Genomic DNA, 22,811 nt, shown 5'->3' with positions numbered 1-22,811 from the left:
TACTAAACGTTGCTTCTACTTACGAAGCGAAGGCGAAGTGTTTATAGAAGGTCCGACTGCACTCCCAAGTGATGTCTTAGAATTATTGGTCTATGAAGATGTCAAGCAATTAGTTCAATGTGAGGACAGACAATAAATAAAGTTGCTTATTGATAATCTAATCTATGTTAATTAAATACAAAATCAAATGGATAGTATGTACTATCCATTTTACGCGTAAATTATTAATTTACTCAATCTTTTTATTACAATGGAGGTTCGTAAATACAATACAAGACAATATAAATATAAATAAAGGGCACATGTAATCCATTTAAAAAATCAAACTGGAAACTTGTTTGACTCCTATTATATAGTTAATGTACAATCATACAAGGTCGGGTAGACAACATAAATATTAAGGTGGCGTTTGGTAATGGAGTGGATTTTTACTCAATCCCATTCCAAATATTAATGTATATATTTAAGTAAGGTTATAATGATGGTTAAGAAAATAGATGTGTGAGAATTTATTATTAAATAGGAGAAATAGATAAAAAAAAAGTAATGATTATATTGTTGAATTGATGAAAAATTATATGTGAGAATTTATTATTAGATAGGAGAAAAAGAAAAAAATAATGATTATGAATTTTTTTTCCCAGCGTATACATTTGTATTCAGAAGTCTAATAGATCCTGATTAATTCAATTCGAATCAGATTGGTCTATTAAGATGTAAAACTCTCCAAACCAAAAACGATTTTCTCCATTTATAAGATTCAAACGTTTTTACAAAATACTAAAACTTCTCTCGATGAGGCTAACTTTTATTACCATTTTCCTTCTTAATTTGTTTATCAACAAAAAAATGTTTCAGACCCACATTGACTTATTAGTATTTTTGAGTATAAGGGAGGTCCGTGGGTATAGTTTAATGAAAAAAAAATCTTAATAGCTAATAAAGGAGCACGTGTAGTCCCACAACAAGTACTGAAATTGAAACTTTTTGATTATAAGACGGATGCATGCGTCATTGCCTACAATTTAATAATTTATTAATATTGGATTGTTCACCAAAAACAAAAAGCATTATTATTGTCGTTTCGGCCATAATGCGCTAGCTCCCCTTGAGGAAAGAACTTATCATATATGTATATATACACACATATCTTTTTTGGTAATATATGTATATCTCCTCAGCTGAAATCTTATTACATTTTAGTTATTGAAATTAACTAGATCTTCACCATTAAAATTGTAAGAATCTCAGACATTCCTTGCAAAGAGAAAAAAAAAAAAAGAATCTCATACATTGGAATAGGTAGAATAGATGTGCAATATATTCTATGTGATCTGAAGTAATGGCAGGGAATGTTCAGATTTTTCTTTTTCTTTTTTTCCTGATAGTTAGTTCAGTATGTTCTTGAGCAAGAGGGACCTCCGACATGATATGATAAATTTGCTTCATTACGGAAAGTATGTAAAGGCAGCTCAATATAAATAACACGTTTTGCCATCGGATAATAATGTGAATATGTAACGGCTAGAAAGATCGATCAGAACATAAATTTTTTTTATAAAATTGGTTATTGAGCACTGTAATTTCCTGTTACAACAAAGTCCCACGAGACGCAACCCTGACTCACTGCTGGCTAGCTAACTAGCTCAGCTGCCTATTTAATTGAAGGGCCTTCTCCCCTGTCCTTCTACAATTCTCTTGATCAAATTCTTCTGATTATTAGGTACCTGATCAACCTCCTCCTTCCATTGCACGTCCATAATGTCAAACACATGCGACTTTTCCCTCCCAACATATCTCCAGTGTCACAACCTAACCGATGAATGCAAAGAACTACTTCGATCCCTCGCGTCCGAGAACGGGTGGCTTCCCACCTCCCACCACCTCTACCAAGGCTTTTGGTACATTACTCGTCACCTGAATGGGGTCCTCTCGGCTCAACACCACTTTAAGGCCCAAGATTCTGACATCTTCCTCTTGTCCCAACCCAAGTCCGGTACCACATGGCTTAAGGCCATCCTCTTAGCCCTCCTGAACCGTTCACGCTACTCTGAACCTGATAGGCAACTACTACTAGATCATCCCTTGCTCCAGAAAAATCCACATGACCTTGTGCTTCATTTAGAGACCAGGCTTTACGTTGAGGGGACGAATCCAGACCTCTCCTCATTCACCTCCCCAAGGCTGTTTGCCACCCACATTCCCTTCGTGTCACTTCCAGAGTCCGTGAAGGAATCCAAGTGCAAGCTTGTGTATATGTGTAGGAACCCTAAGGACACGTTTGTCTCCCTATGGCATTTCACAAGAGAGATGAGTCCTAACGATATTGGCACAAACACTCTCGAGGAGGCCTTTGACATGTTCTGCAGGGGGTTTAGCATGTTCGGACCACATTGGGACCATGTCCTGGGCTACTACAAGGCTAGCTTGGAGATGCCCCATAAGGTCCTCTTTCTAAAGTACGAGGAAATGAAGGACAAGCCCAGTGAGCAGTTGAAGAGACTGGCCGACTTCTTAGGCTGCCCTTTCTCAAGAGAGGAGGAGGCTGATGGCCGGGTTGATGAGATCATAAGGCTCTGCAGCTTCAATAATCTGAGCAAGCTGGAGGTGAATCAAACTGGGAAGCTCCTGACTGGACACGAGAACAAGTCGTTCTTCAGAAAGGGTGAAGTTGGAGACTGGGTGAACTATCTGACTCCTGAGATGGTTGAGAGGATCGACCGCATCACTGAAGAGAAGTTCGGTGATTTGGGATTAAAGTTCTAGAAATTCTTCAAGTTGAGCCACTTAATTAATCCCGCAACGGAATGAATTAATAACCGAGCAGTCAGCTCCCATATATCTATATATATATAATCTATCTTGATCTTGCCCCTGGAATGGATCTGCATTGATTTTGTTTATGTATTCGGAATTATTAATTGGTTGGTCAATGGCTCTTTGGCCATTGGTTCCATATTGTCTGGTTCTTTTGTGTTATCAGCGATACACACCGGCCACTGTTCTCCTTTTAAAATTTTTTTTTTTTAAAGATTTTTATTTTGGGATTTTCCTTATTATTTTTATTTATTGTATTAATTTCTCTATTTTAAAATTTATTTTCATTATATTTTCAATTTAGTTTTAGTTTTGATTATTTTAATCTTTAATATTCCAATTTTATATTTAAAAAAATTATTTTATTATTTATTTTTAGTGTTTCATATTTAGTTTTTAACAATTTTTATTTTCATTTTGGTTTTTATTTTAATTTTTTCAATTAGTTAGTTTGACACATGCACAGTCATGCATGAGCCACATCATCAAGATTAACAGGTTAAAATCCACAAAGGATCCACATCATCAAAAGTTAGCGGCGTCCATCCCAAATTTACGGAATGCATAACATTGTTACATTTTTAAAAAAAATTGTACTTGATTGTTACACTTTTTAAAGTTTGTACCAGAGTGTTACATTGGTAATAAAGTTTGTACCAACAATGTAATTTACCCTCTGATTGATTGAGCCGTATCCCCGCAGCATTGCATTATCTGATTCTCTCTCTCTCTTTGCATTGGAGGGACACCCAAAAAAAGATTTTTTTATTTTATTTTTTTAAATAATCAAATTTTTATTTGCAATAACTGATATGTTATAAAGAATTAAATTTGGAATTTCATTCATTATAGTCACATATTCCGGAATTAATTGAGATGAATTCCTTTATTATTTATATTCTAGTTTGTCTATTTATTAATCTGCTATATTCTGGTTGGATGAGTCATCGATAACAAAAATATGCTCTGAAATAAATTTGGATGGCGTTTGGTTCAGGAAAATTTGAGATTTTTAAGAAATTTGATTCTCGTGAAAGTTTATTCTAAAAAAAGTGATTGCTCAAGAAGAAATTTCACTGTGTTTGTTATGCATTGAAATATTTAGCCTTGGCATGTTTGATATTTCCACAGGAAGCATCACGGATTTAGGTAATTTTAATAGATTTGTGATGTTAGATAAACAATCAGCTCGGTCGTTCTTCGTATATGAGTTCATTACCCGTAGAAGGATTTTTCAGTTTTTTCAGTTTTGAGAAGGATCATGAAGAGATGAAATTTTTTGTCTCAGATTTCGTTCTCGTTAAGATGAGACGGACAATACTATCTCCCTTTCCGTTTCTAGCCTGAGACGGAACGTGCACCATCTCAAGGGGAATAAGATGGAAGTTTTTGTCTCAATTTTCTATCTTTATCCACATGAGGCGGAAAATTTTCTGTCTCAATTTTCTGTCTCTATGGATATAAATACTATTTATAAATCCAAATCTTTATTTCTCCTTTTTTTCCTCGTTTTCTGTTCCGTATTTTCTTTCTATCCTTCTGCAAAACTCGAAGGTTTTCTATATAAAACGTTTCAAAAATTGATAATTTTCATATCGATCATTCCCCAATAACGATATATTCCCTGTTCCTATCTACTATGTATAAGATTTATTGGAAGTATATAACACGAACTTCCATATTACCTTATTCCTTCCTACACACATTCTTTCTTATACTTTTGGACATCCATCTACAGGAAGTCGATAACTAATGACATGAATTTTCATAGATTAGGAGATTACCCAAGAGATGCAGGGAAAAAGATCTCATCACCTTATCTTCAGGGAAACACTGTTAAATCAACCGTTAATCAAACCTATAAAGGTTGGTCCGCAAAAACAACATAATGATTAGAGAAAATAACAGGATGAGAGAAAACAATAAAAGAAGCACTTATAAAGGTAGCTTTAGCAAATGGAGGATTAGTTTTCAAGGAATATTATGCAGAGAACGATTGAAAGACAAAATAATCCTACAAACTCGAACTGAAATAACAAAAGTATTGCCAAACGGACCAAAAGTAGAATGAATCAAAACTCGAGCATTATTTTCACTATTTAATACTTCTGATGTAGCAGTATTGGCTAAAGCATGTTAACCGCAATTTGGACTCTCTAGAAGGCCTTCATGAGCAAAATCAGTTCAATCAGATATCCAACAAAATAGGGATATCAAGGGCAACTTAATTGATTGACTAACCTCTGGATCACTCTTAAAATCGAGCATTTACAACTGAAACTGCAAAGGGTGTCAACTGTTCCAAGACTGCAACAAGTAGTGCTTGAGCAACAACATCCTTGTGTTTCTCCAACTGGTTAATCTGATAAAACACATCAACACTATGAAGAACACAGCATGCACAAATAAGGCATGTTAGCATTAGAAACCCCTCTGCATAAAGCAATAGAACCAGAATGAGTCACTTATGTTGCCATTATACATGTCTTTTTTTGCCTCATAAAATAATTAACAGATGAAAAAGCAAATGTAGTTAACTGAAAGAAATAAAGATGTAAAAGAGAATAATCGGAATTTGATGTCAGATTAAAGAAGAAAAGTAAGTTCAAGAATAAGTGCAGTATGGATAGATAGTCATAAAATTGATAACCAAGAATAGCTTACAGCAACTTAAAAAGGAAGAGACATTGTGAACTCCTTAATCGTATAGATCATTTATGACAAAAAATTGAATTTGTATAAGGCTTTCATAAACATAAGATTATGGGTTGCATAATGGGAGGTGTCATCCTTGTAGAATAGACATTCTAAGACTTGGGGTTCTAAAGTCAATAAGAAGACATATCAGACAACCAACACTCAATGTCATCTCCAGGAAAAATGAGTCAGGGCCTCCATTTAACAGAAACTTGATATCAACAACAAAACGACATAATGTCCTTGTGGCAAAGGAGGATAGTTAAGATAGAGACAAGATGAGACTAAAACGCGATGTGTAAGACATCGAGCTCATGTGAAATCACATAGGGAAAGATATGAAGCTATAAGTTGAATATGTGTAGAACGTCTCAAGGCAATATCATTAGATAATTGGTATAGTTGAAACAAATGATGCATTCAATAAATTAATCAAGTCAAGCCTACAAATGGCACACTAAAAAACAGTTCAATGTGGTGGATTTGACGTGAAATTACAAGGAAGCACCTGGAAGGTGGCGCGCACTTTGGAAGTGCATCTTTAAGAAGATGTTCGAACAGGTCATATAGTAAGAGCAACAAATACGGAAATGGATTGGTTACAGTGCGTCCAATAGCAAAAGCATAACAGTCGCTACCATTCCAATTCTAGGAGAGAGCAAGGCAAAAGCACATCAGAGATTAAAATAAAATAAAATAAAGATCGATTGGGAATTAAGAATTCTATGTAATAAAAACTGACCAATGACAGAGAGATAAAAAGTGAGTACAAATCAGTATATATATATATATATATTTATGTAATAAAGTACTATAGAGCAAGTACATTGTAAACGCAAATATAAAATATCAAGAAAAAGCATAACAGAATGTACCGTGTCTAGTTTTTAGGGCAGAATGATGAACATACAAGGAGCTGGAAATCATGGAAGGCGCTGGTGGCCACGACTACTCTGATGACTGATGAGCACCCTCTGCCAATAGCACTTAGACAGTACCTGTTCAGGTGTTCTTTGTTAGCAACGATTCTCCTCCTTCGTTTGTTCAGGTGTAGGGCGAGCATACCAATTCGACAATGTGGGGGTAGATTAATTTCTTTCCCCTGGAAGAGAGACCTAACTAAAGTGGTAACATGAAACACAAATAACAGACAAAATAGATTAATGCTAAAGGCGTACATGAGAACATAATAAAAATTAAGTATAATACAGTAGTGCGCATACAAGCTAGAAATCTATTTCTATTGTCTCGAATAGTAAAAGCCTAGTGGTAATTGATTATTGGTAGGAATTGATTAGATTATTGCTGATTTGTTAAGATAAACTTATTCGCATAAATCTTTATCAGAAAAGAGGCAATTCATAGCGAAAAGGGCATTAAAATCAAACCGAAGCTACTTAGAAGAGAAGACAATAGGCACGGGATACAAAAGTAGGATATGAGAAAACGTGCCCGATAATAGGCAAGCACAGAACTGAAAAATTAATGACCAATCAACTGCTGCAAAACCAACAGATATATCAGCTACAACGTACAGCAGCAAGATTCCTAAGCTCATAACATGACATATTCTTTACCGGGAAGAAAGGGTAACTGATGATATTGCAAGTCAGAAATTGATAAAAGCCAGCAGAGAGCTGAGAAAGGGGCAGATATAACCAGACCAGGTAATGCCTGAGTAATGATGGAATTGGGTGTTCTATATGGATAAATAGTTCAACTATCTGTCTTTGAACAAAACTTTATGCTCAACGATATATGTCTTCAACCCATATTATTCATGGCTAAGAGAAGATGGCATTTTCATTTGCTTTATACCTCTTTGTATGGCATTTAATAGAAGATACCAAATTTTCAGTTGTTTTATCAAATTTTCTTTTCTTTCTATGGTGCAGTATAGACACAAGGTAGCTCACTTTGATCCATGGCAATTGATATACTGGGAGGTGAAACCAGGCCTAACGCCGTACATATAAATTATTAAGGACAAAATTACATAGTGCACGAGGAGTATGCTATGCATCTTGCATAATGGGATTGTGGATGTATCATGTATAAAGTTTCCATTTCCACTTTGATCATACAATCAAGACATTTTAGTGTGTGTCAAGGCCTGGCATGATCTTGTCAATTGGTGCTAAAAAAGAAAATATTAACATTCCAAACTTGTCATCTCCTTCAAATGGGCCATCATTTCCCCGTGAATCCGACAATTATAATGCATATGCATGAATTCTTTGTAAGGGCTTAAGATTGAGGAAATCACATTCAAAGCAGAATTTCGAAATATCGAGCAAGAAGATATTCAGATATTTAACCCACAAGCAAAACCTCTAGTTTCTCTTGATTAAAATTAAGACCTTCCTTCTCTTATCATAGCACTACTAAGAGCATAAGCATGCAAATATAATGCTAAAATCCAGTAAGAGGAAAGGGCTCGACTAATTTCAATGGAATTACTGTATTTAAAAAAAAAGGGGGAAATTAAAGAATTGATCAAAGTAGTACCGTTTTGCTGTAAAAACTCTCAGCAACCCGCCTCTGTAATTTCAGTTGACCCATGCCGCCCTCCCTGCTTCAGTTCTTCCTCGAGATAACTCGTCCAGAGCAATAACCATAAACACAGTGCCTATGTGGCCAAACCGAAATGTCATAACTGATTGTTAGTTGGCACGTAGTGTATTTATCGACTTATTCACTTAGAAAGAATTTCAGTTTCATATTTCATGCGTATCTTTTTTTTTTCTTTTTTTCTTTTTTTCCCTTGCTATCTTTTTTCCCTTTCTCTTCTTCTTTCTTATTATGGATTATATAGATATGAAATAATCAATATATATATATATATATATGCACACACACACATAAATAATCTCCCATCTGAAATTCGTGAAACCAGTTCAAGAATTAAGTATATCACTAGCAGTTTGCAATAATAAAATCATCAAGACAAAAGCTTTGACAGTAACATGTTAAATGACATGCATCATGTATTATATATAACTAGATGAAAACATTACGTGGACGATTACTAAGGAATTTAAAAATAGAAATCTTGACATATCAAAATCTTATTCGTATTGTTAATTAATGTAAATTTAGGTCTTAATATATATATATATATATATAAGGATTTTTCATTATTAAAGCAACAACCATAATACAATTGCAATAAAGATTTTATTAAGATAATCAATATTGAAAAAATTAGTTTGAAAAAGAAATTTGTTCAAAAATTCCATTCTACACATCAAAATTTAACTAAAGAATAAGAATAAATAAATAAAACTACTTAACTGGATATTCATTGAGGTAATATTTCCATTTTATTATGAAATAAGAAATATTCAAGATATATAAATAAGAAAAGTCTTACCGTTACTGAAGCGACACTCATAATGGAATTGGAATAGAGACCCTGTCAATATAATCAATATCAAAACAATCAATCTCGAATAAAGTTCATCCAACAAATCAAAGTTCAATCAAGAAAAAGAATTCGGAGAAGATTATTAAAACAATCAAAATATCAAAGCAATTAGGTTGAAATTTGCATTAAAAAATCATTCGATGAATCAATACTCAACCAAAAAAATAAAAATTTGGAGAAGAAAGGAAAAAAGAGGTTTTGAATTATATATAGAATATTGTTCTCCTTTAATCAATATACGGCTAGGCAGATGACTATATATACATTGATATTAAATTGTCCGAAAACAACAATTATATATTTAATATATTTAATAATTTATCTATATATATACTTAATCTATATATACTAACCATTATAATCTATATATATTTAATTGAAGTGGCAACTATATATATATATATTTTGGTGCGACAACTATATCTTTTATATTATATATGACAATGTAAATTATTATAATGCATTTATTGAGCTATATTCAGTGATATATAATTTCAATATTGGGAGATGTATATATAATATATGTATTATTGCATATTTTGTTCCCTTGTATATATTCCTTTATGTCTTATGTCATATTTTGTTAATTTATATATATTTCGTTGTGCCTTATATAAAAAAATTATATATTTACTACATAATTAATTAATAAAATTTCCTTATAAGAATATAATTTTTTTTTACTTTATAAATAATGAGGTGGCATCACCATATGTTTTTCAGGATGTGGCGGCATGAAAATTAGGTTCGAGCTTTGTTTTTATATAAGTTAGCTAAATACTCGTGTGTTGCATAGGACCTTACAAAGAAAACTTTTAATTATTCCAGTAAATAAATATGTTATAAATATATACACAAATTAAAAATTTATTGGAAGAAATTGAGATATAAGAAATTATGAGAGAAGATAGCTAAATAGATAAAATAGCCTATACATGTATCTTTTCTAGATCTCAATTCTTTTAACATGTAATAGATCATTATAAAACCTTAAAATCTATTATGCTATAGATAAACCAAAAAAATGTAAAGAATTTTTTTTTCCATGCAAATATGTAAAACAAAAATGAATTAAAATATGTGAGTCAAATATATCAATTGAATGAAAATAATAAACTCAAAACTTGATAAAATCGTTTTGAAATGACCAGCATAAGATCGGTGTTAATACTGGATGAGCATGCAACGCATTATGCTATATATATATATAAGTTCGCAAAGATACCCACACGTCTTTACAAATGGAAATACAGTCGTTTCAGTTTAGATGTAAACGCCATCTATATATATATTTGCCCATATATAATGTAAATTTGTATGTAAGCAGCCAACATATGTCTTCAATTATATATGTTCATATAATGTAAACGGCTACAGATATATACAGTTGTCAATATCAAGATTACATATATATCATCGTATCATAGCATATATGCATTTTCTATAATGCTAGATTTTGTGTTACTTTTATAAAACACTTTCACTATTTTTTTAATTTACTTGCCACATATGAGCTGCCGAATATATGTATTTTCCGACTATATATAAATTGTTGTCAATATAAAAGTATATTATATATTCCATTGCATTAAAAGCAAATATAATGTTTACATAATTATGTATTTCATCGATAAAATTTTTTCTTAATACATAAGTGATGACATGACAAAGTGAGAGAGCTCTGTTTTTATTTTTGATGATGTGGTAGCATGAGAATTCGACTTATGTTTTGTTTTAATATATAAGGGTTTTTACCTTATATAGCCCATGGTTTACGCGTTTTGTAAAATCTATCATATGCTTTAAAAAGTGTCTAATATATCCCATGGTTTATATTTTTCTTCAAATCTATCACGCCGTTATATCTCCGTCAATGTTTAACGATCTTGCCACTATAGTTATTCATATCCGGGATAGATTTGAGAAAAAATTAAAATCATGAGATAGATTTGAGAAAAAAATTAAGACCATAGAATAGATTTAAGAAAAAAAATTAAAACCATGGGATAGATTTGGAGCCTACTAACGTTTCATTGACATAACATATAACGCCGGAATAGATTTGAAACAAAATGTAAACCATGGGATATATTAGACACTTTTTAACGCATAAAATAGATTTGAAAAAACGCATAAACTATGGGCTATATGAGAATAAAACCCATATATATATATATTATAATTGTCTTGTATGTCTAATTCTATCAATGGACAGCCAAAATTAATCCCATATGGCAGCTCATTTATTAAAATTAAAATCAATCTGTTTATATAATAAATTCCACCGAAAAAATAGTGAAAATAAATAAATATGGAAGGGAAAAAAAAGGACAGGTCATTTTTGCTGCATGATATGAACTATTCAGTCATTTGTATTTCATTCCTTTTTTTTGTTTGGTGTGAATCTTGTATTTGAAAGCTCAATTGGGCCCAGATTAATCCAGTCGAGCCATGTCAGTTCACTACGGAGGGTAAAGTTCTCACAACGTTGATTTTCTGCATTCATAAAGACTCGAATGTGAAACCTTATTTAAATAAAACAAGCGGCTAACCGCTTGAAGTAACTCCCATTGGTTGTATTTCATTCATTTGAAAGTCAATATCCCAAGTTGATTTGAAGGCTTGCCTGGATCACCCCCCTTTGCTCGTTGACACTTGACTTCCAATTTCTTGAATTTCATTCTTTATTTTTTCCTTAATAATAATAATAATAATAACAATAACAACGACGGAAAATTTCTTTCTTCTAGTTAATAGTATCTACAATTTACACAACGATTCACCTATGATTCTAGGAAAATTTCATGTATTCTAAATTGTGAAGTACTTGCCATTTCCCTATTTAAAGAAAATCACGAAAGGAAGTTGAAGCTTAGAGTCATTATGATAAGCTTATTGACACCGATCATCAATATGTGGATTGACCAAGTTTCAATAGCTGTTGATACTTAATCAGCAATGCTAATTGCCAATAAATAATTATTGCTTTATATATATATTTGGAAGGAATATAAGATTCATTTTTGAATCTTTTGTGTCTCATAAACAAATATATATGGCGGAGATTGAGCTTCCAAGTCACCATCTCTTCTTTAGTTTATCCTTTGGATTGGATTTTAGTTGTGTTTAATAGTCACTAACATTGAAAGGAGACTTGCAATGTACTGCTCCTATGGCTTTCGGCAAGGGCTAAATGAGAACTTGATACCATCACTACCATATTACTTGACTTTGACTCTTACCAGACTCAACATTTACCGTGTTAGACATAAATAACATGTTTTATGGCGTTGCAACTGCATATGTCCATATAAAGTAGTCCTAACATCACATGAGTCCAATATATTCATATCACTAGTTAAAAAAAAAAGTCGTTGTAATTTATTAGCTAGAACCATATTGACAATAGAACGATTTTTTCTTTTAAGTACAAGAAACAAAATAGTGAAACATCGAAAATTTTCAAGGGACAAACAAAGAGAAAAGACAAAAAAGATTATCTTTTTGTACTTCCATTTGAATAAGTTATTTCATAGTTAAACTCTAACTTTTTTAAAATAATAAAATAAATTCATAAAAACTGAAAATCCTTCTACGGGATATCTACTGTGTCAGACATAAATAACATATTTTATTGCGTTTTTGCAACTACATATGTCCATATAAATTAGTCCTAACATCATGTGAGTTCAATATACTCATATCACTTTTTTAAAAAGAAATTTTGTTGTATTTATTAAGAAGAACCATATAGAAAATAGAATGATTTTTTTTAGTACAAGAAACAAAATAGTGAAACAGAAAATTTTTGAGGGACAAATAAAGAGAAAAGACAAAAAGAGACAATCTATCTGTACTTCCATTTGAAGAAGGTATTTTATATTTAAGCTCTAATTTTTTTAAAAAAATAAAATAAATTCATCAAAACTAAAATATCCTTCTACGGAATATCTACCGTGTCAGACTTAAATAACATGTTTTATTGCGTTTTGCAACTGCATATGCCCATATAAAGTAGTCCTAACATCATGTGAGTCCAATATAATTCATAGCACTTTTTTAAAAAAATTGCTGCAATTTATTAGCAAGAACCATACTGAAGATAGAACGATTTTTTTTTTTAAGTACAAGAAACAAAATAGTGAAACATAGAAAATTTTTAAGGGACAAACAAAGAGAAAAGACAAAAAAGACGATATTTTTGTACTTCCATTTGAAGAAGTTATTTTATATATAAGCTCTAGCTTTCTTGTTCGAAAAAATAAAATAAATTCATAAAAGCTGAACAATACTTATACGGATAATGAACTCATATAGGATGCAAGACCGAGTTGATTGTTTATCTAACATCATAACTCTATCAAAATTACCCAAATTCGTGATGCTTCCCACGGAAATATTAAACATGCCAATGCTAAGTATTTCAATACATACCAAACATAGTGAAATTTTTCTTACTGAACAATCATTTTTTAGAATAAACTTCGAAAATTTTCTTTCTGAACAATCTCTTTTTTAGAATAAGCTTTTACGTAAAAATCTCAAATTTCCCGAACCAAATGCCGTCCAAATTTATTTCAAAGCATATGTTTGTTATCAATATACCGCGCATTCACACCCAACAAACATCTCCAAGTATCACACAATTTCTCCCACACCAAACGTACCCACTCTCACGCACACAACACACACTCACAATAATTTCTCTCGTGCTCAAATTGTCTGAGGTGCTTTTGCCTCTTGGTGCGTGTATTGGATTTTCATTTGACTTACATGAGAGCCTATATCCACTTAAAAGCTGAAACTGATAATTGGTGATATTCAAATCTCATATAAACCAATAAATATTGATTCATCTTTTCTATGTGAAATTAATATCCTCAACAATGTGCGTCTTGAACCAAGTGGGGAGCCTCCCATTTATTTATAGGAGAAAGAAAGAAAACATTATGATAATCAAGCAAGTTGATCGGCAATCTCCCTCAACACCCTGCACCGATATAATCAGAGCAGAAACCAATCTTGTCCTCTGCCAAGATTGCAAGTGGTCGAAACCTTGGGCGCCGCATAGCAACTACGTGTGTTTTCAGTTCTCTCTCTCTCTCTAGTTTATTGTAGCTAGGGCCGGACGACACACACAACAAAACCATCATGAGTCACCATCTATCTATCTATCTATATGTATATATATATATATATATATATATATATATATCTTATTCAAGTCAATTCTTCACTTCACTGCCAACGTACTTCCTGGTTATATGATGTGGCAAAAGAAGTGGTAAATCAGTACCTTGAGAAAAACAGATTCTGATAATCCTGTTTCGAGGGAAACGGCCTTTGGAGCACAACTCGCTGCCTTTGGCTGTGAAAAGACAAAATTTAGACCGAATTCCATCGTTTATGGTTTCAAACGAGTATTTTTATATTATTTGAACGTTTTTACAATTTTAGGAAAAGTTTATATCTTTCGTGTAATTTAAGCGTTTTAATTTCTTTTAAGCATTGTAAACCCTAGGGTTAAGACAATTGATGTTTTTTTTAATAAAGTTTTGGAGCTACCGTGCTCTTTCGCCTAATCTTGGATCCAATTTGAGTTAGATGCCTATTCCTTGATATTCATAGATTCAACAGGTTATAGAATATTATTTTCTGGTATTCGTACGCAAATTAATAGATTATAATTAATTTCGCTGCGTGATTATCCATCTGTCTCATCCACCATGTTAGCCCTTTACAACTCTCGCCTCCCCAGATATCTCCAAGAAGTCGACAACCTAACAGATGAATGTAGACATTAGCACACTCCCATCTGAAATGGCTGGCTCCCGATGTTCATGCACTTCTACCAAGGCTTCTGGTACACCACCCGCCAACTGAACATGATCCTCCCAATTCAACACCACTTCAGGGCTCTGGACTCCGACATCGTCCTTGCGTCCACCCCCAAGTCAGGCACCATATGGCTTAAAGCCATCCTATTTTTCCTCCTAAACCGATCCTACTAGTATTCTAATATAAAAGTGTATTTCAATATATTTCGGGTATTCTTACCCTTATTAGGAGATACACATACCATGTATAAGTATTTACCTTGTAATTCTTAGATTATAAATATACGATGAAGCCAACCCTATTGGGTACGGCATTAACCATTCACATGGTATCAGAGCCAATATATTAGTCTAAAAAAAAAAATTCTTCACCGACAACCCCTCCAATCACCTCACATCACCTGCCATGGCCTCAGATAGAGAAAACCCCAATACCAACCCTTTTGCCTCTTCCTCACCTAATCCATCTTCTGCAAATTCAATATCCCTCAATCCACTGACTACTCAACCATCCTTCTCTACCCAAATTCTTCACACAAACACCGGAACTATCGCAACCCCTAACATCACGGATCTGATCACCATCACTCTGACCCAGAGGAATTACATCATATGAAAGTCCCTATTTTCCACTTTCTTACTCTCTCATGATCTTTTCTCTTATGTCGATGGCAGCTTCTCCTGCCCAGAGAGCACGGATGCCAATCACGCTGGGTGGATGCGCACAGATCAACACATCCGTTCTTGGATCTTTGCAACCATCGCTGAGGATCTTCTCGAAGATGTGCATGACCTACCGACTGCCAAGGCCGTCTAGGATTGTCTCCAGACTCGATTCGTGGAGCGTACACACTCTTGGGCCGTCGATATCAAGATTCTTCTTTCCCGTGTGAAACTCACTGATCAAGGAACCGACAAATACCTTCGTGATCTGAAGGTGTTAGGTGATGAGCTTCGAGAAATTGGAAAGCCCATATCTGATGAGGACCTGGTTACATATGCTCTTGCAGATCTCCCTAAGGAATACGAGTCCTTTGTCACCACAAATGCCAACGATTGGGATCCACTGACCTTCGAGACTCTTCGAACAAACCTCACACATCAGCAAAAGAGGCTCGAGCAATTCTACTCGAAGCCTACCTCTATTTCAGTCACAACTCAGCCAACTGCGCTCCAGACACTTACCCAAACTGCTCGAGGGGGTGGCCATTCTCGTGGAGGACGTGGCAATTGCGGTCGCGATCGAGGTGGCCGTAACAACAGTCAATGGAGAAACATTGGACCCAACTGGGGTAATAATAACTGGACACCCCAGATGTCTGGTGGTCGTGGCACAAGTGGACGAGGGGCTTACAACCGAGGAGGCTTCTCTTAATCTCCCATGGCCAGAGGTGCACCTTTCCAGTCTCCCAATTTGGTAAGGTCGTTCAATAATCCACCTTCTGCTAATGATGGAATTTTGGGACATGGCCCTGCTGCTGTGATTTGTCAAGTTTGCAATAGTCCAAGTCACACTGCCATTCAATGTTACGAGCTATATAACCATAATCCTGCCTTGAGTTATCCAAAGTTCTTGGCTGCCCTTAGTCTTACTAGTTTCACGGGGCCTACGGAAGCGAAAAAGGAATAGAAATTCAAAATTTCCTACCCGTGAAACTAGATTCCAAGACCTACTAGAAAAATAGGAGTAGATAAAGTATACCTGAAATCTTTTAAACCGTCGATCGAGCGTCCCAAGCGTGACGCTTCTACCGGTATCTACACCGACTTCCTCGACAGGACTTCGAGATCGGCGGTGCTAGCAGCCAACGCTCAAAAGAAACATCGGTGTGACTCCGATAATAATATGACTAATGGTCATCTTCAAATCGAACAATTCGATATGAACTCTCGTACGCACATACACTTATATACACAAAACACACACGCACACATATATATGTCATACATATATATGTATATGAGTAAAACACACGCACATACATTCACATATATATCTGAACCTTTCTTACTATTTATATGCAACGTGGGTGAGGTTTGACTTTGCATGGCTTCCATGCAAATGGCCAAGTGGATGACCATATGGCTCACCATGCAAAATGGCCATGTGTGGCCATTCATGTAATTGCCAAGTGGCTTCGGTTCTAGGGTCCCGTGTGTCTTTATTTTGTGTATTACGTGTATTGAATCGAGTCTAATTAATCTAATAAATCGGGTCTAATTAATCGGTAAATTAATCTCATTAAATATCCGATTAACTAATCGCACCGTAACTCGTCTAATTTCTATTAGACAGTTTTAGTGTTTCAAAATCATCCTGTCGATTTGGTCGTAGTATGTGACCCTGTAGGTTCCCGATTACGTTGACAGTAATATCAAAATCTCTATTTCAATATTACAAACAGTGAGCGGCATCTATCAATGCATCGCTACTACTTAAGTAATCGGAAAGTCAATTTCTCGACAAACCTTGTGACCTGTGTTACTGTGTAGTATAATCTATTTGTCCTTTATATCTCTATTGAGCCCAAGGCATGGTCGTTGTCATCCTTGTATGGCTAAATCTCTCTTTCTTGGTTTCTCGGGCAAGTCTATCAGAACAAATGAGCTCGATATCCCTATATCGACTCATTTGGGCATGCATACACTTATAGACTCTGCCCACCAAGCGGACGTGAGATATCACTCCCATTACGTAGGAGGGACAAATCCTATCTTGGTCACTCACATTCCTCTCCATGCTTTGTGGTATACCCAATAACTATCTTTATAACCAGCCTGTTACGGTGGCATTTGATAGTATCAAAGTATACGACATTACATGTAGGAAACCGTGATGAGCTCAAGTCAAAGGACCACTGCACCATAGTCACTATGAGATCTGCAAATGACAGTCACGTAACAACCCATGTAACAGTCTCATGACGGGTCAGTCCAGTACACATTACTCATAATGTATACCTGCGGTGTGACTCGATATCTCCACATCCATGACCTGTGAGACTTGGTCATCAATCAACACCCACACTAGTCTAACCGCACCATTGTCGTCCTAATTAACGATAATACTTGACTATGGACATTTAGAAATAGTGTTAAGTCATTATAGGATCTCACAATCAAGTCACACTTGATGCCTGTTGAACCTACTATTCCAAGGATGTTATTGTGTAAAATTAATATTTAGCGCAACCCACACAATAACATAAATGCCTCGTATTATAATGAAATATATGTCATATTACAGAATTGATGTAAGATTGCCTCTAGGGTATACACCAATTCCCAACAAGTCTGAATGATACTTCAACTCATGAGGCTTATCTTGACTCTAGGGCCTCCAACCACATGGTCAATACCGAAGGTATTCTCTCTCACTCGACTCCATATTCTGGTTCTGATGGTGTTATTGTCAAAAATGGATCCTTACTGCCAATAAAAAGCATTGGTTCTGTAACAATTCCTACCTCTAACACTAAACTTCAACTTAAAGATGCTTTCTACGTTCCTGATCTTGATTACAATCTAGTCTCCATACAACGTTTATGTAAAGACAACAACTGTTCTGTCATTTTTACTGACTCGTGTTTCTTTGTTAAGGACAACAACTCAGAGAAGATATTGCTCAGCAGCCATTCTGATGGGTCTTTATACCCAATCACATTGCCTCAACCCACTGCCCTTATCACCACCACAACTTCTCCTACAACCTGGCATCGCCTTCTAGGCCACCCGAATAAAGTTCCCTCGGGAATTATTAGATCTCGTAATCTGGTTTCCAATCTTTCTTCTTTTAAGGATTTTTGCATATCTTGTAATTTGAGAAAGTCTACTCGTTTGCCTTTCTCAAATGTTGAACATTTATCCTCTTTCCCTTTGGAAATAATACATGCCGATGTATGGCAATCATCTATTTTATCTAATATGAACTTTAAATATTATGTTATCTTTGTCGATGATTTTTCCCGATATACGTGGATTTTTCCACTAAAATGCAAATATGAGGTATTCCATAATTTTTGCACATTCAAAACACAAGTTGAAAATTTTCTTAATCGGAAGATCAAAATTTTTCAGTGTGATGGCGGTCTATAATTCAATAATTCTCAATTTCGTAATTTATTTCAAGAGTTAGGAATTTCTCTTCGAATGTCATGCCTACATACACCGCAACAGAATGGTGTTGCTGAACGTAAGCATAGACATATTGTTGATATGGTTCGTACTTTGCTAATTCAAAGTCAATTATCTCCAAAATTTTGGGTAGATGCGGCTTTAACTGCGGCTTACATAATTAATCGTCTACCATCTCCTTTTCTTCAAAATCGGTCTCCTTTTGAAAAATTATTTAATAAAATTCCTGACTACAATTTTCTAAGGGTGTTCGGTGTGCCTGTTTTCCAAACCTCACTCCATATGCTTCTCACAAATTAGAACCCCGTTCCAACGAATGTGTCTTTCTAGGATATGCTACAGAATACAAGGGTTATCGGTGTTTTGATCCAATTGAAAATAAAGTTTATACCTCCAGACATGTCAAGTTTAATTAGACTTGTTTCCCCTACAAGAAATTAATTTCGTTCGCCATTCCTCTGTTACAACTCATTCTTAGCCCACAGTTCGTCCCCTGCCCATAATACAATTTAGCCCGGCTCACCACAGCCCACTACAGCCCAACACAACCCAACAAAGCCCAACATAGCCCACAGACATTACTCGGTCCACTACTCCAACTGGACAGCCCAATCCTCAATCTACCGATCCATCTAAGGCCTCACAAGCCCTATATCACTCAGCCTAATCCTCCTCCACTCAGCCAGCCTCTGCCCAGCCTCATTCTACCTCACCGGGCCGAATCCTGCCCAACTCTCCTGATCCGACCCAATTTCCTCCACCTCCTACAACGAACCGAGCCCCACCTGCCACTCTACCTCCCACACCCGACAATCACCATCCAATGATTACTCGTGCAAAATCCGGCATTCACAAGCGTAACACTAAATTTTCTTTGTTTACTTTCTCATGCAATTCTGTTTTGGAATCGACATGCTACTCGTAGGCAGTTAAGGATCCTAATTGGCGTCAAGCCATGGCCGACGAATTTAATGCACTTATTCAGAATGGTACTTGAAGTCTAGTTCCCCTGAATCCTCAGGTAAATGTGGTTGGCAGTACTTGGAAGTACAGGATTAAATATTGTGTTGATGGGACAATAGAGCGATACAAAGCTCATCTTGTGGCTCAAGGGTTTCGTCAATAATCTAGTATAGACTTTCATGAAACTTTTAGTCCAATCGTCAAGCCATCTACCATTCGTCTAATTATTTCACTTGCTCATTCTTACTCATGGTCTATACGTCAATTAGACGTCAAAAATGCATTTCTTCATGGATTTTTAGCTGAGGAAGTATACATGCGTCAACCTCCGGGATTTGTCCATCCACAATTTCCACATCACATATGTCACTTCCATAAATCTCTATACGGACTGAAGCAGGCTCCTCGGGCTTGGTTCACTAGGTTCAGCTCTTTTCTCTCAACTTTACGATTTCATCCTAGTTCAGTTGACTCATCCCTATTCATATATCACAGTGGTTCTCATACAATGTTACTTCTTCTTTATGTTGATGACATAATTCTTACAGGAAGTTCTTCTACTCTTCTAGAACGTTTCATCAAAATCCTATCAGATGAATTTGCAATGAAGGATCTTGGTCCTTTACACTTTTTCCTTGGCATTCACGCCACTCGTCCTTCTGGCACATTATTCATTTCTCAGCAGAAATATATTTCTGATGTCCTTTCTCGTTTTGGACTTGATAAATCAACAGCGGTCAAGACACCCTTATCGTCCCGAACTCACCTATCACTAACAGATGGTGATTTATTGGATGATCCTACTGAATATCACGGTATGGTTGGTACTTTGCAATACATTACTATTACAAAGCCTGACATTTGTTATGCAGTGAACTTGGTCAGCCAGTTTATGCATGCTCCGCGCACCACTCAATTTCAGGCGGTGAAGAGGATTTTACGATATCTTCTTGGCACGTCCACCCATGGGCTCCATTTTCAGTCTTCTGATCTTCAGATAACAGCCTACATCGATGCTGATTGGGCTGGGTGCCCAGATACTCGGAGGTCAACAACCGGCTATGTTGTGTTTGTCGGACCAAACTTGATCTCCTGGTGATCTAAAAAGCAACCGACAATCTCTAAAAGCTCGACAGAAGCTGAGTATCGAGCTCTAGCCTATGTGGTTGCAGAAACCTTGTGGATCCAGCAATTGTTGCTCGACATTGGCCTGCATGCTCCAAGTCCAATAATAGCGTGCTGTGATAATATTAGTGCCACATATCTAGCTGCAAACCCAATTCAGCACCAACGATCCAAGCACATCGCAGTGGATTACCATTTTGAACGGGAACAAATTCAACGAGGGGATCTTCTTGTTCGCTCTGTTCCTACATTAGCTCAATTGGCAGACATACTCGCCAAGAATCTCTCGATTTTGGCATTCCAAACACACTGTCGTAATCTGTCAGTGTCTTCGCATCCAACAGATTGAGGGGGTCTATTAGAATATATTTCGGGTATTCTTACCCTTATTAGGAGATACACATACCATGTATAAGTATTTACCTTGTAATTCTGAAATTATAAATATACGATGAAGCCAACCCTATTGGGTACGGCATTAACCATTCACAAAGTGGATCATCCCTTGCTTCGGAAAAATCCGCACGAACTCGTACCTTTCTTGGAATTTCTCCATATGTTGGACACGAATCCGGACCTCTCCTCATTCACTTCCCCAAGGCTGTTTGCCACCCACATCCCCATCACTTCCAGAGTCCATGAAGGATTCTGAATGCAAGATTGTGTACTTGTGCAGGAACCCGAAGGACACATATGTCTCCCTATGGCAATTTACAAATAATTTACTGCCCAAGGAAATTGGGACGACAAGCTCACTTGAGGAGACCTTTGACAAGTTTTGCAGAGTGGTGAGCATAAATGGACCATTCTGGGACCATGTTCTGGGCTACTACAAGGCCAGCTTGGAGATGCCCCATAAGGTCTTTTTCCTAACGTATGAGGAAATGAAGGAGAAACCTCGTGAACAGTTGAAGAGATTGGCTGATTTCCTGGGCTGCCCTTTCTCGGAAGATGAGGAGGAAGTTGATGGTGGGGTTGATGAGATCCTACGGCTCTGCAGCTTCGACAATTTGAGCAAGCTAGAGGTGAATCAGAATGGCAAACTCTTGACAGGGCACGAGAACAGGTCATTCTTCAGAAAGGGTGAAGTGGGAGATTGGGTAAGCTATTTGACTCCTGATATGATTGAGAGGATCCACCGCATCATTGAGGAGAAGTTCCATGGGTCGGGTTTAAAGCTCTAGAAGCGAGTTGTTCATTGCCTACTTTCCAGTACCAATGCAACCTATACCAACCGTACTCGATTTACTGTTTAGATAGACTGTGCAAACTCTCCCCCAGGAATGATGAAATTATATAATAACGATCAAAGAGGGTGTAGCGCAATGGTGCACAACGAACCGAACTTGGTTCACTACTATTTGGTGATATTATTGGGGCTTCCTTACCCCGCGTTTGTAGTTTGTAGGGTGTTTTTCTTTTGTAATGGGAGTTGGTCTTGTTATCCTACCGAAGAAAAAGGTGTAGCGCATACATCCTCACATGGTAACCAAAAGTTTCCAGAGTTCAATCCTATCCATGCCCCTTTATGGAACTTCACCAACAACTTGAGGCTGAAGGAAATGGTCCTATTTGCTGATTGATGAGGCCTTTCGACAAGTTCTGCCAAGGGGTGAGCCTGTATGGACCATACTGGGATCGGTGTTACAAGGCTAGCTCGGAGATCCCCCATAAGGGCTGCTTCCTGAAGTATGAGGAGATGAAGGAGAACACTGGCTATCATCTGAAGAGATTGGCATAGTTCTTGGGGTGTCCATTCTCTGAAGAAGAGGAGGCCCATGGCCACGTCAAGGAGATTTTGAAGTTGTGTG

General features: G+C 35.9%; 1 protein-coding gene, 1 long non-coding RNA gene and 1 pseudogene across 2 annotated transcripts; 2 read left to right on the top strand and 1 right to left on the bottom strand.

Annotated features, from left to right (window-relative positions):
• The first annotated feature begins 1,628 nt into the window (after positions 1 to 1,628).
• LOC116199164 (cytosolic sulfotransferase 5-like) lies at positions 1,629 to 2,981 on the top strand. The gene has a single exon (XM_031529455.1). The coding sequence runs from the start codon at positions 1,762 to 1,764 to the stop codon at positions 2,764 to 2,766; it is 1,005 nt and encodes a 334-aa protein (XP_031385315.1). The 5' UTR covers positions 1,629 to 1,761; the 3' UTR covers positions 2,767 to 2,981.
• Positions 2,982 to 14,422: 11,441 nt separating this feature from the next.
• LOC116200610 lies at positions 14,423 to 22,184 on the top strand (annotated as a pseudogene).
• LOC116199130 lies at positions 14,950 to 16,751 on the bottom strand. The gene is made up of 2 exons (XR_004155471.1): positions 16,481 to 16,751; positions 14,950 to 16,256 (listed from the first exon to the last, which is right to left on the bottom strand). It is a non-coding gene; the product is annotated as an uncharacterized LOC116199130 (long non-coding RNA).
• Positions 22,185 to 22,811: the final 627 nt, after the last annotated feature.

The sequence above is a fragment of the Punica granatum genome, chromosome 3 (assembly GCF_007655135.1).
Source record: "Punica granatum isolate Tunisia-2019 chromosome 3, ASM765513v2, whole genome shotgun sequence".
NCBI lineage: Eukaryota > Viridiplantae > Streptophyta > Magnoliopsida > Myrtales > Lythraceae > Punica > Punica granatum.
This window is presented reverse-complemented; position numbering and strand designations above follow the sequence as displayed.